We start from the raw sequence: 13,782 nt of genomic DNA on the forward strand, positions 1-13,782 counted from the left end.
ACTCTTGAAGGTATTGAAAATTTGAAGACTAACATAGCCGTGATTGAGTGCAACCTAGAGAAGATATTTCCTCCTTCGTTTTTTGATGTTATGGAGCATCTTGTTATTCACCTGGCAAGAGAATTGGAACTTGGTGGTCATGTGCAGTATAGATGGATGTATCTGTATGAGCGGTATATGTTCCATTTGAAGAAGATGGTGAAAAATTTAAGTAGGGTGGAAGGTTCTATAGTCGCACAGATGATCAATGAAGAAACTTCAAACTTTGCCGAGTACTACTTTCCAGCAGAAGTTCAGACCAAAAACAGAAGACCTGCTCGGCATGATGATAGAGGCGAACGGGCAACATATCCTGTTACGGTTCCAGACATTTTCACAGACGTTGGGCGACTTAGCGGAAAACCAAAGGACCGTCGACTTACTGAGCAGGAGCGCAGTCATTTGCAAACATATTTGCTCACCAACTGCGAAGATGTTCTTCAATATGAGAGGTAAATAAATTAGCTTACAAATTTTTATTTTAACAAGTTGAAATTTAAATCTTAATTAATTACATTATTGTCATCATATGTACAGGATTTTCATGGCAGAAAAGCGGTTCGAATATAGATACGCCACAGAGGACGAACTAGAAGAAATGAAGCAGAGAGATTTTGCTAGATGGATGTTTATTTATGTGAGTGCTTTAAACAAATTAAAATATCATTTATCACATATTTATACTAATTCACATTTATTGATATAACATATATATGTGCTATTAATAGGTGTCTGCTGGTTTGGCCAGAGGTGAAACATTTGACGATTGGATACGCGAGATGGTCGTTGGACCAAACTTTGTTGTGAAGTCATATCCGAGATTTTGTACTCGAGGATATGCATTCACAACTCAGAAGAGGAGACGTTCGAGTACGACTTATGATGCTGGCGTTTGTTCTGCATCAGGAGATGATGTATACTACGGACACATACATGAGATTTTGGAAATCAAGTATTTGGGCATGGTTGGATTGCGCTGTACTGTTTTCTATTGTGATTGGCACGACAACACTCCAGATCGAGGTGTGAGAACAGATGCATTTGGTGTTACATCAGTAAATTCGAGGCGAAAGCTGCAATATTATGATCCTTTCATTCTTGCTTCTCAGGCCGATCAGGTAATTAAATGTTAATTATTCAGAATGATTCATCATCATGTGTATTAATTTATAATTTTTCTAAATGTTACAGGTTTGTTATATCAAGTACCCCCGGGTAAGGAACAGAGATGATCCATGGGTTACTGTTACAAGACTCAACCCGAGAGGCCGAGTTCAGGGAAGTTCTGAGCTGGAAGACCCACTACAACCAAGCACATCCGGCAACTTAAGTGCAGCATAAGATTTAGCTGGAGTTGGCCTTGTAGTCGATTTAACCGACTTCGGAGAGGAAGCCGTCGTTCACGTAGAGGATGAACCAGTGATTGGAGAGTTTCACCAAGATCCAGATTCAGATTCATATAGTGATGATGACTCGGAAACAGAATACCATTGATTTTTTTTTTTTTTTTTTAAGAAATACCGAGGAAATTCCGAGGAACACTTGATATAACCTCTTTCCTCAGATATTAGTTATTTGGTTTATCTAGCAAGGCAAAGCTGAATACGAATTAAAAACTACTCAAAACACAACTAAATAAAATGAAGAAACCATGTAAAAGATATATGAACTCATAATTAAGAAAAAAAATAAAATAAAAAACTAAGTTCAAAACTAAGTTCAAAATTAACCGAAAAAAAAACATAGCTCCTACTCCTCGTCTCCTGCTCCATATGTTCCTGCATCTTTGGCTCTCTTAGACCTCTTTCTTACCCTGTGTGTACCACTCGAACCCGAACCAGAGCTGGATGGAGAGTTGTCCCGATGAACTACATCATCCTTTTGGAAACGACACGGCCTGATACGTGAAATGGCAGCCCAGATCTTGTGTAGCATGTCGTTGTTTGTCTTTATGCTCTGATCTCTCCAATGTTGTTGCTGGCGCGAAGTGGCGTTCGGTGGAAGCTCTTGCAGCTTGTACTGGCTGGAGTCTGATGGGAGTAGCTGATGGGGTTGTGAATCATCTGGAATGGCTTGTGCAGCCTCATCTTCTCCTTCTTCATCATCCACGGCCTTGCCTTTGGTCTGATATTTTGGCGTGAAGAAGGATGGCTTGTCTACTAGTGCGGTAGCAGGGGGTAGGAACTCAACTGCAGCGTCTGAAAGTAGAGCAGTCAGGCCGATCTGAGGCAGGTGGCAGTAGAGTGTTTTCTTCGCTCGGTCCTGGAATACGTAGACGTAAGGACCATCCCGATGGATCCTCGAGTGGGGACCAGCTATGAACTCCTTACTTACTAGATTTTTGACATCCAGGTAGTTCCAAGCAATTTTGTTCGATCTGTCCAGTGCTACCTGATGGTTCTCGCAGTCTCCACCCACATGTGTAAGGATCCGAGTAATCACTGCACCAAATCCACATGCACGGCTCTTGGATTTGGTTACTTTCCCCTTGTATCCTGCTAAGTTTGCGGCCAGCACCGCTCCCATGTTGAAGGCAGTAGCAGGTGGGAATGTAGAGTTTCCAAATGCCGGTAGCAAATGCCTCACACCTTGGTACAGGAGGCACAACTCCCATTGCGTGACTGATGCGGCTGTGGTTGTCCCGTATAGCAATGAGCCAATGAGGCGTGTGGCATATCTCAGTACTGGGCTCCGGATAAGTGACTCCTTTGCCTGAGAAGATCTATAAACCCCTGTGCCAATCGTTTCCCAGAAGTTCAACAGCTCTGAAGTCCAATAAAGACCAGATGTCCTCTCCCCTGCACTCAATCCAAATAATCCGCAGAGGTCTGTGAAAGATACCTCAAAGTATTTTTTCTGCACTACGAATGCCAAAAAACCTTCCTGATGGCTATCATCGGGATGGCTGACGTATGCGGATGCTATGAACTGGCGTACCAACTCCGGATAAGTGGGTTCGTTGAGGTTGCATAGTTGGCCTAGACCCATGTTCTGGAACAGCCCTTCAATGTCTGATTTGATTCCCAATATTGTCATCGTCTCAGGACATGCTAGTTGTGTAGCCGGAACGGCTACCTTCTTCATGTTGTTGTAGTGGGTGGTATCAGACTTATCCCAGTTCTTTGCCCTTTGCTTCTCTCGCTGAGACGAACCCTCTTCTTGTGTGTTCTTCTTTGCTGATGTTTTCGGGCGGTTCATTCTCTACAAAATAGAATCTTTGAAACAAGTGAGTATGCAATATATGTTTTGATAAAAAACAAGCGAGTTGTGATAAACAAAAACCAAATTGAAAAAAATTCTCAATCCCTAAATCATCTCAAATCCTGTTCCAAACTCGTTGATCACAGACAATTGTGTTCTATTTGGTGTTTAAACATCTGTTTCATACTTATTTGATCAAGGAATCAACACGGAAATAAGAAATTCACAAAACCCAAAAAATTGCTCAAGAACACGATTTGAGAATGTGGAGATTCGCGGAGTATACCTGTCTTAGGGTGAAAACGAGTGTAGGAATCAGGTAGAGCTCGAAAAATCAAGGGGAATAGAGCCCAAAATTGTTCAAATCCGATGATTATAGAGAGAGAAAAAGGGGGGGGGGTCGAATTATAGGGGAAATCGGAGGGGATGAGAGTTCTGAGGTTTAGATCCAAAAAGTTCGGGTTTTGCCTTATAATTCTGTTCGCACACGCATCGATCGATGCGTTTTATTATATAAACGCATCGATCGATCCGTTTATAACAAAACATACAAGATTTTCCGAGGACATTCCGAGGAAGGCTTCAGATTTTGTTCGATCGATCGATGGTATAATCTGATCGATCGATCACATTCTTACGGCTTTCGTCCATCTGGTGATCGATCGATGCGATTTTTTACACAAACGCATCGATCGATCCGTTTTCCGAGGATATTCCGAGGAAGGTTTGAGATTATGTTCGATCGATCGATGGTATAATCTGATCGATCGATCACATTCTTACGGCTTTTGTCCATCTGGTGATCGATCGATGTGTTTTTTTTCAAAAACACATCGAGCGAGTCGTTTATAAAAAAACGTACAAGATTGAAACCCCAAACACTAGTTCCTCGGAATTTCCTCGGAATATTCCGACAGAATTACGAGGAAGAAAAGGGTTTCCTCGGAATTCCCTCGGAATAGTCTGAGGAAATTCCGAGGAAATAGGGGTTTTAAACCGAAAACAACGTTTTGCGGTTTGAATAACACCTATATAACCCTTATTAAGTGTCTTACGTTAATTATGAAGTCTAAAATTGGTTCATTACCCCTTAATTAACACTTTTCCGATTGTATGAACCAAATCCCACAACATAAGAGAAACACTTATACGTTTTAATGAACGGTATAGGGAATACTTTCAATTAGTTTTGAAATTTGTTATTTCATGGTTTATGCTAATCTATACAAAGAATCCTCAATGGTATACATTACAATTGTATAAGAAATGAAAAACCTAAAAAAAATTGATGTTTTGAAACCCCAAACACTAGTTCCTCGGTATTTCCTCGGAATATTCCGAGGAAATTCCGACGGACACTTTACTATCCGTCGGAATTTCCTCGGCATATATTTTTATTTTACCGGGCAAATATTTTGCGAAAATTGAAATTAGAATTCCGACGGAATTCCGACGGAAAATATCCGTCGGACCCTAGGTTTTATAACCACGAGCCACTTCTTCTTCCCCATTTCTCTCTTCTTCCTCTGCGCGACTCCTCTCTTTTTTCTCCGGCGATTTCCCCCTGAAATCCGACGATATCTCCGGCGATCTCCCCCTTTTCTTACACAAATCATGTAAGGACCCTATCCCACTCTCTTAGGTTCTATTTGTTAGGTTTTTATGGAGTTTTGATAGATTTTTGTTAAGGTGATTGGTTAGGAATGTGATTTTTGGTTGTATAATAGGTTTAGAATTGTGATTTGGTTGAATAATTTGTTTTGCTGAATTATTTATAATTTTTTTATAATTTTTTTGCTTTTTTGTATTTATAAAATCGATTTTAGTATATAAAATCGATTTTTGTATTTTAGAAAATGATTTTTCTATATAAATTCAATTTTTTAGATTTTACAAAATCTTTTTTGTATATAAATTCGATTTTTTGGATTTTACAAAACATTTTTTAATATCTATACAACTTTTTCTGTGATTAAAAACTATTATTTGGGATTTAAAAATATTTTTAATATATATATATATATTATTAAAACTATTTTTTGTAATTATTGAACTATTTTTTATTTATTAAAACTATTTTTTACTATTAGAACTATTTTTATATATTTATTAAATATTTTTAATATCTATAAATCTTTTTTTGCGATTAAATTATTTGAGACTTTAAAAAAAAAAAAAAATTATATATTTCTGTATTTATTAAATATATTTTTTTAATTTACAGGTCTCATGATGATCAGATCCGGCCTCGACAGCGTCGTGGTCGCGGTGGTACGGGGAGCCAGTCTCGGGATTCCAGCCATTTTCAGGATTCCCCTTCGCCCCACAGCTCCTACCATACATCTCCCTCTGCTGCACCCGCTCCTGCTCCTCTCGCTCCCGCTGCTGCACCCGCTCCTCCTCCTCCGGGTCCTCCGGGAGTGATGAGTGTTGCGGAGTTGGTTCAACAGCCCGGTCGTGACCATCTTCCGTATCTCACTCCGTATCCACATGGACATGGTCAAACATGGTAATTAAACATTTTTTTTTCTTTAATTTTGGATTCATTATTAACCGTTTGTTCTTTTTATTAGGTTCAACCGATCCGGGAACGGGATCAGCGCATGGATCAACCGTATGATGTACTCGGTCCTCGACAAGGGACATCCGACTTTCACTCACTTCCCTACCGAAAAGCAGGTTCTGTGGTTTCGTCAGTTTGCGGTAACTATTCTAATTTTTTACTTATATTTTTAATCTTTAATATAAATTTTCTACTAATTGTGTTTTTTTTTCAGCAAGAGTTCAACTGGAATTCCGATGAGACGCTCTTTATCTATCACCACTTCGTCCATAAAGTTATGGACAACTATGGGAAGCAGATCCACGAGTGGAAGAAAAAGTGGGAAATCAATAAGGTTCGATTTAATTTATTAAACAATTTTTTAATTTATTAAACTATTTTTAAATTTAATAAACTATTTTTTTTTTTATTAAAAGGTCCCAAAGTCGATGAACGACACGGTCTGGAAGGAGTTGTGTGCGCATTGGGATAAGGAAGAGACGAAAGAAACTTCTTCCACCAACTCCACCAACCGCAGGAGCGACCGTAAAGGGAAGGGCATCTACAAGCATAACTTGGGTGCTCAATCTATTGCCACTCTGGGAGATCGCATGGTAAGTTCAAACGTTTTTTCTTCAATTATTTGAGTTTCAGAATTTTAATTTATTGTGCATTTCTTCTAATTTCTAATGTTTCTTTAATTTATGTTTTTTTTCAAGGCGGAAGAAAATGATGGCGAGCCGGTTGATGATCTCGCCCTAATGAGGAGGGCGTATACCAACAAGAAGACCGGCCAGATTGATGACGGTCTTGTGAGGGACGTGGTCGACCTGGTCCAAACTCAGGTGGTAGACGAAGTGTCTCAGCTTCAAACCGAGGATGACGCTTCGACGGCTTCGACCAACTTGTCCCGGTTTCGAATCAACGAAATCGTTGAATCCGTAAGTTCTTTTTTTTTAAAGTTCAATTCATTTATTTTTTTGTTTAAATTTGTAAATTTGGCTATTTTCTATTCAGTCGGTTCCAAAGAAGAAGGGACGTTTGGTCGGTTTGGGTCGTCGCACCCAGTCGGTTCCTCCTTCTTCTGTACCACCGCCCTTTGTTGATCCAGAAGTACTTACGGCCCAGTTGAAGGACAAAGATGATCGTATATCTTTGTTGGAGACCCAGATGGCGGCTCAACAGGCGGGCTATGAGGCACAGAGGAGGCTGAACCAGCAAATGATGGAGATGATGCAGAGGATGTACCCGAACGAGGTGTTCCCGGACATGCCAGACCCGTAGATTTTTTTTTTTTTCCAAAAACTCGGAATGTTTTATTTTTATTTGTGAAACTTTGAATATTTATTAATATGATTTCAATTTTAATTTTAATTTCATATTTTCGAATTTAAATTGCAGAAATTATATTTTTTAAAAAAAAATTAATATTTTTTACATTCCGAGGACATAAATCCATCGATCGATCTGTTTACAAAAAAACGTTCGGAATATACCGAGGGACATGTTCCTCGGAATATACCGAGGAACTGTTCCCTCGGAATATTCCGAGGAACTGTTCCCTCGGAATATTCCGAGGAACGGGTTCCTCGGAATATACCGAGGGACATGTCCCTCGGTATATTCCGAGGAATATGTCCGTCGGTATATTCCTATCGATCGATGTATATATGTCCAAAACGCATCGATCGATGAACGTCCGAGGAAATATCCCGACGAAGTTCTCCCTCGGTATATTCCGAGGACATTTCCGACAAACTAGTGGTCCTCGGAATTTCCTCGGAAGTTTGTTTCCTCGGAATTCCGTCGGAAAATTCCGAGGGATTTCCGAGGAAAGAAGAAATTCCGAGGAATTATTTCCGACGACTTGTTTCGTCGGTATGTCGTCGGAATAACGATATTCCGACGAAATTCCGACGATTTTTTCCCTCAGAATCCTTGCTGTTTTCTTGTAGTGTAGAATTTAAAATAAAAACATTAAAACAAAGATTACTAAAATAACTGATAATAATTTAAAAGAGACATTGAAGCTCAGTTGTTGTCTTGATCACCTCCAAATTTAGACCACATATGTTCAACCAAATCAGCTTTAAGTCGTTCATGAATTCGTTTATCACGAATTGTAGTTCGAACATTCATCATATTGCCCATATTTGAAGGGATGTATGTAGAGTAGGTGATATTGACTTGTGAACTTCCGTTGCCTTCTCCTTGTTGGAATTCCGAAACATCAAAATGAGTGTTTTGATCTCGTTCGTCTTGTACTATCATATTATGGAGTCTGATGCATGCTCTCATAATCTTTCCGATCTTGACTTTATCCAAAATACGAGCTGGATTTTTAATAATGTCAAATCGAGCTTGCAAGACTCCGAAAGCATGCTCGACATCTTTTCGGACAGCTTCTTGACGTTGAGCAAATAAAGTTGCTTTGGGCCCTTGTGGAAGCGAAATAGATTGGATAAATGTAGCCCATTTTGGATAAATACCATCGGTCAGATAGTAAGTCAAATCATATTGTCTTCCGTTGACCGAGAAATTCACCTTCGGAGCTTGACCATTTATTATGTCATGAAAAATAGGTGAGCGATCAAGAACATTGATATCATTTAAAGTACCTGGAGGTCCAAAAAACGCATGCCATATCCAGAGATCATGTGAAGCAACCGCCTCTAAGACAATAGTGGGTTTTCCAGAACCACGAGAATATTGCCCTTTCCAAGCGGTGGGACAATTCTTCCACTCCCAATGCATACAATTGATGCTCCCTATCATCCCGGGAAATCCATGAATCTCTCCAATATAAAGTAGACGTTGAAGATCATCCGGTGTTGGTCTTCTCAGGTACTCATCGCCGAACAAATCTATTATTGCTTCCCCAAAATTTTCCACACATAACCGAGCAGTGTTTGCACCGAGCCGGAGGTATTCGTCGACCGCATCAAGCGCAGAACCATATACCAACACACGAATAGCTACAGTACACTTTTGAAGTATAGAGAGACCAAGCCTTCCGAGACCGTCTTTCTTTTGACGAAAGAAATGAACTTCGTTGGAGAGGCGATCAACAATATGCATGAACAATCGCTTGTTCATTCTAAATCGTCGGCGGAATAGATTTTCAGGATATGTTGGAGTGTCACTGAAATAATCATTCTATAACCGGAGATTGCCTTCTTCACGATTTCGCTCGATAAAAGCTCTCTTTTTTCTTCTGTTTCTTGCATCTTCTTGATCACCATTAGCATTGATCAGATTCTCCATAGTTTGATCAAATTGTTGATCAAAAAATTGATCAAAATATTGATCGAAAGCCTCATCAATAGACCCATCGAAAGTGTTATGAGAGGATGATGCCATAATAAAATGATAAGTTTTGTATATTTTTTCAAAGAGATAAACTGAGGATTGAGAATGAAGAGATTGTGGAAGATAGTATTGTCTTTGAATAAAGAGAATGGAGAGGATGGTGAGATTATGGACGATTGTATTTTGTTTTGGTAAGAAGATATAACTTCTTTCGTTGAAATAGAATGGAGAGGATGGTGAGATTATGATCGATTTGTAGAAAGATATTGAAGAGGATGGTGAGAATGGTGACACTAGATAACAATTTATAAGTGTGTGTGATTCTAATTAGACTATAAGACTGTCTCTCGTGATAGAACATTACAAAACAATAGTACAAATCTCGTGATACAACATTACAAAACAAGAGTACATCACTCCTCTCTCGTGATAGAAGAAAACAATAGTTCTTCACTCTCTCTCTCTCTTGTGATAGAAGAAAACAATAGTACTGCACTCTCTCTCTCTCTCTCTCTCTCTCTCTCTCTCTCTCTCTCGTGATACAACATACTCACTCTCGTGACCCTTCCACTCACAATCTGCACCACAGACACACACAAGTCTCTGTCCCAAAGTACAGTCTCTCACCTGAAAAAAAAAAGAACAACACAACAAGAATCTTAATACCATTTGAAACCATTTGACACGTTCATTTCAACAAGACAACATTACATTTCAAACAGAACAAGAACATGTAACAACTTCAAACCACTTGAAACAGAACAACACACAACTAGAACTACATTACCACTTAGACTCGATGAAACAGAACAACAAACAGACTCAATTCATAACGCAAGCAGCCAACAATCCAACAAACAGACTCAAACTTAAACTCAAACAGCCAACAATTCATCTATCAGCCTGGTCTTTAGTGCTTCCTCACGCTCATTCAATGGTCCTTCTTTTGCAAACAGCCTGTCAAGCAGAGCCATCTTGGAGAGCCTTTCTTTAGAGGCTAGATCAGCCTGTTTGATGGTCCACATGGACTCAAAGGCTGACACCCCCTTCTCCTCAACTGCTGACTTCTTACCACGTGCCTTAGCTGCCTTTACACCCGGTGGACGACTCGTGCATTCATCAGCTTCAGTTGCAGCTCCAGCATCGGCCACCTTCCTCTTCCTATAGATTCCCTCCAGTTTTGAGCTTGAAAGATCGCACCATTTCTGATCGTTTCGGAGCTCCATCCACGCATGCTCGAGATTGAACTTCTTTTGATGGTTGTTGTAGAAGATCTCATGCGCTTTTTTTAGGACATCAGTTTCATTTTGTCCGCTGGTCTTCTTCCTTGTTGCAGCTTCAAACGAGCCACAGAACTTGCACACGAGGTCGTTGATCTTCTGCCACCGCTGCTTACAGTGCGTCGACTCTCTCGGTTTGGACCCTTCAGCTTTCTGGCTTGCCCCAAAGTAGGCTGCAATTCTTTTCCAGAATGCGCCTGATCTTTGCTCATTACCCACGACTGGGTCTTTGCTCGTGTTGAGCCAGGCACTGATGAGCAAAATGTCATCTGCAGGCGTCCATGCCCTCCGTTCTTTACCCTCTACAACACTCACTGAACCGACAGAATGTGGAGTTCCATATACAGGGACTTCAGATGAACCAAATATAGTTTGTTGACTTTGGAGAAGATCAACAAATTTTGGTCCACTCGTAAATGGATTAAATTCCATTTTTGATTGTGTGAAAGACAAGAGAAATATAAGAACAAGAGCAAGGAAAGTGTTATAGATGGAAGAGAAGATCAAAGAGTTGTTAATGAATAAGAAGAAAACAGAAGCAATGTGTTTAATAGAGGAAACAGAAGCAATGCGTTTAAGAGAGGATTTGACATATTTCTATACACATTCATCACAACCCATTGACTTGACACAAAGCTAACACATTTACCACCCTAAACCATAACTTCTATTTATTACTAAGACAACCGTAATCTATCCCTAACCAACACATTTATTACACAAGCTTCAGTCAAATATCTTACCAATATAACAAAGAAACTGAAAAAGATCCTGCAATATACTAGTATCCCTCAGCCATCACTCTACACCATCACTAAACTCCAACCATAAGTTCTATTTATTACTTACACAACCATACTCTAACCTAAACATTTATTACACCATCGACTTCAATTCAAACTACAACTAAAAGACTAAAATCAATCTAGCGGGTCAAAGAAGGAAACTTTCGATTTACCTTTATCTCCTCACTGTACAGAACGTGAGCAGAGCAACTACTCCTCTCCTTGGAACCATTGATCCTTGCACAATTCCGTAAACAATGTCAGTAAATAAACGCAGTCCAAGTTAAGAATTGAAGTCAAAACGGTCCCAGACAAAATTCTCAACCTTTGAATCGAGCTTAAGAAATTTCGAACCATAACATAAAGTTCGAACCTTTGATTTAACATTGAAGTTCTTCCTTCTGAAGAAAGAAAGAATCTCTCCAGTAACTTGCTTCGGTTCCTTCTTTGATTTTTTTGAGAGAAGAACCCACAGTATCTCCTAAAAATATTAATTGAGTCAAACAATCGACAAGAACAAGAACGACCAAAATCAAAGACATGCAAAGACACTGAAATAAAAAAAAAATCTAAAATTGAGTTTACCTTTCGATTGCAATCACCAGTAACTGGAGATTTTCATCCTCGGGTGGATCCACGGATTTTATCCGTCGAGGATAGCCGCCGTGATTCTTTGACCTTAGCCACCGAGATTCGTCGAGAGGAGCCAGCGAGAATCGATGAGGAGATCCACCGGATTCCGTCGAGGAGAGTAACCGAGATTCTTCCTCGATCAGAACCAACGACGCTCCAACATCGATCAGAACCACCGCCGAGATTCATCCTCCATCTCACCTCCTCTCTCTTTCGTCGAAGAGAGAAAGAACAAAGACACAAAAACGGTTCGGCTTTTGTTTTCTCTCAAGACAGACGGCGTATCACGTCTCGCCACGCGTCACAAAGACCTGGTGCTTCCTGCGCTTAATTAAGACTCAGCTCTTAAGTAAATCCCTTTTTTCCATTTAATTTAATTGCTTATTAGGCTAAGAATTAGTGTTAAGATCCTGCAATGCACATGCTCTAAGAGTTTGTCCGAAACTAGCGACTTATTTGGTAATGCAACATTATTATTTGTCAACTTTGATATGCATCATTATATTTTCAACAAAAATGTAATATCTTATATATTAAAACGGAAGTCACAACCTTGATTCATATGTATTTTTTAAAAATAGACCTAACGTACCTATCTTATATATTAAAACAGAAGTCACAACCTTGATTCAGGTGTGATTTTTTAAAAATGCACCTAATGGACTTATTCCTACAAAATCATGTTACATTTAATCTCTAATTTTATCATTTAAATTTTGGGTCTACCAGAAATTTTTACTGGGCTATCAATAATTGGATTTAAAAAATAGATGATCCATTGGATTTATAGATAGTATAAATTAAATAGATATAATTTAATATTGTAATACTATAACTCGATATGTTAAATATTTAAATATTTGTCGATGTTAACTTTTAAAATTATAAAGATTTTTTTTTTAAATAACAAAAATCATATTATTTAACAGTGATTAATCTTTACTACCTTAAACCAATGAAAACAAATTTTAAACTATATAGTTTATTTTAAAAATTAAACAAAAACTAAATGTTTAATTATTTACTCGATAATATAAATTTATGAAACGAAAAGTTTAATTTCTTAAAAACTTTCTAAATTTATGAAATGTTGCAATATTAAAACACAAGTCACAACCTTGATTAATGTGTAATTTTTTTAAAAAAAATATACCTAATGGACCTATTCCTAGAAAGTCATGTTACATTTAATCTCTAATCTTATCATTTAAATTTTGGGCATACCAGAAAATTGTATTGGGCTATCAATAGTTGGATTTAAAGAATAGATGATCCATTAGATTTATAGATAGTATAAATTAAATTGATATAATTTAATGTTGTAATACTATACCTCTATATGTTAAATATTTAAATATTTGTCGATGTTAACTTTTAAAATGATAAAGATTTTTTTTTAAAATAACAAAAATCATATTATCTAACAATGATTAATCTTTACTATCTTAAACCAATGAAAACAAATTTTAAGCTATATAGTTTATTTTAAAAATTAAGCAAAAACTAAATGTTTAATTATTTACTCGATAGTATAAATCTATGAAGCGAAAATTTTAATTTTTTAAAAACTTTCTAAATTTGTGAAATGTTACAATATCTTTGAATATGACAATAAAATAATATTTTACTAATCTTTATATATATAGTTACGATTTTAATAATGAAATAATAATCCAAAAATATATATATAGAAGAAGATACAAATACATGTGAAAGTTTAAAACAATCTATTCATTAAAAAAATATATCGTAAACTTATTATGTTTTAAAAATTGATAGACACATATATTATAATATATACTAATTTAGAATTGAAAACAAAATATTCATATAAAAATAAATGAAAACAAAAATTTGCGCGGTTGCGTGGATCGAGATCTAGTTGCTTATTAAAAACTATACCAGTTTATTAAAAAAATTACAAGGTTTGAAAGTAACTACAACAACATCATTCATACAAGTATGTATTTTGATAGGATTTTATACATAGAAT

At 37.6% G+C, this 13,782-nt stretch overlaps 1 protein-coding gene and 1 long non-coding RNA gene across 2 annotated transcripts; one reads left to right on the forward strand and one right to left on the reverse strand.

Moving 5' to 3' along the window:
- The first annotated feature begins 442 nt into the window (after positions 1-442).
- Positions 443-829, forward strand: LOC111207832. Its single transcript, XR_002660074.2, has 3 exons — positions 443-491; positions 577-676; positions 768-829. It is a non-coding gene; the product is annotated as an uncharacterized LOC111207832 (long non-coding RNA).
- Positions 830-9,966: 9,137 nt separating this feature from the next.
- LOC106407773 (glutathione S-transferase T3-like) lies at positions 9,967-10,803 on the reverse strand. Its single transcript, XM_013848638.2, has one exon. It carries the CDS (start codon positions 10,801-10,803, stop codon positions 9,967-9,969), a length of 837 nt encoding a protein of 278 aa, XP_013704092.2.
- Positions 10,804-13,782: the final 2,979 nt, after the last annotated feature.

The sequence above is a fragment of the Brassica napus genome, chromosome C6 (assembly GCF_020379485.1).
Source record: "Brassica napus cultivar Da-Ae chromosome C6, Da-Ae, whole genome shotgun sequence".
NCBI classification, from domain to species: Eukaryota; Viridiplantae; Streptophyta; class Magnoliopsida; order Brassicales; family Brassicaceae; genus Brassica; species Brassica napus.

Excerpts from the sequence above, each read along its gene's own strand:
- LOC106407773 (XM_013848638.2), bottom strand. The coding sequence starts at position 10,803 with ATGGAATTTAATCCATTTACGAGTGGACCAAAATTTGTTGATCTTCTC.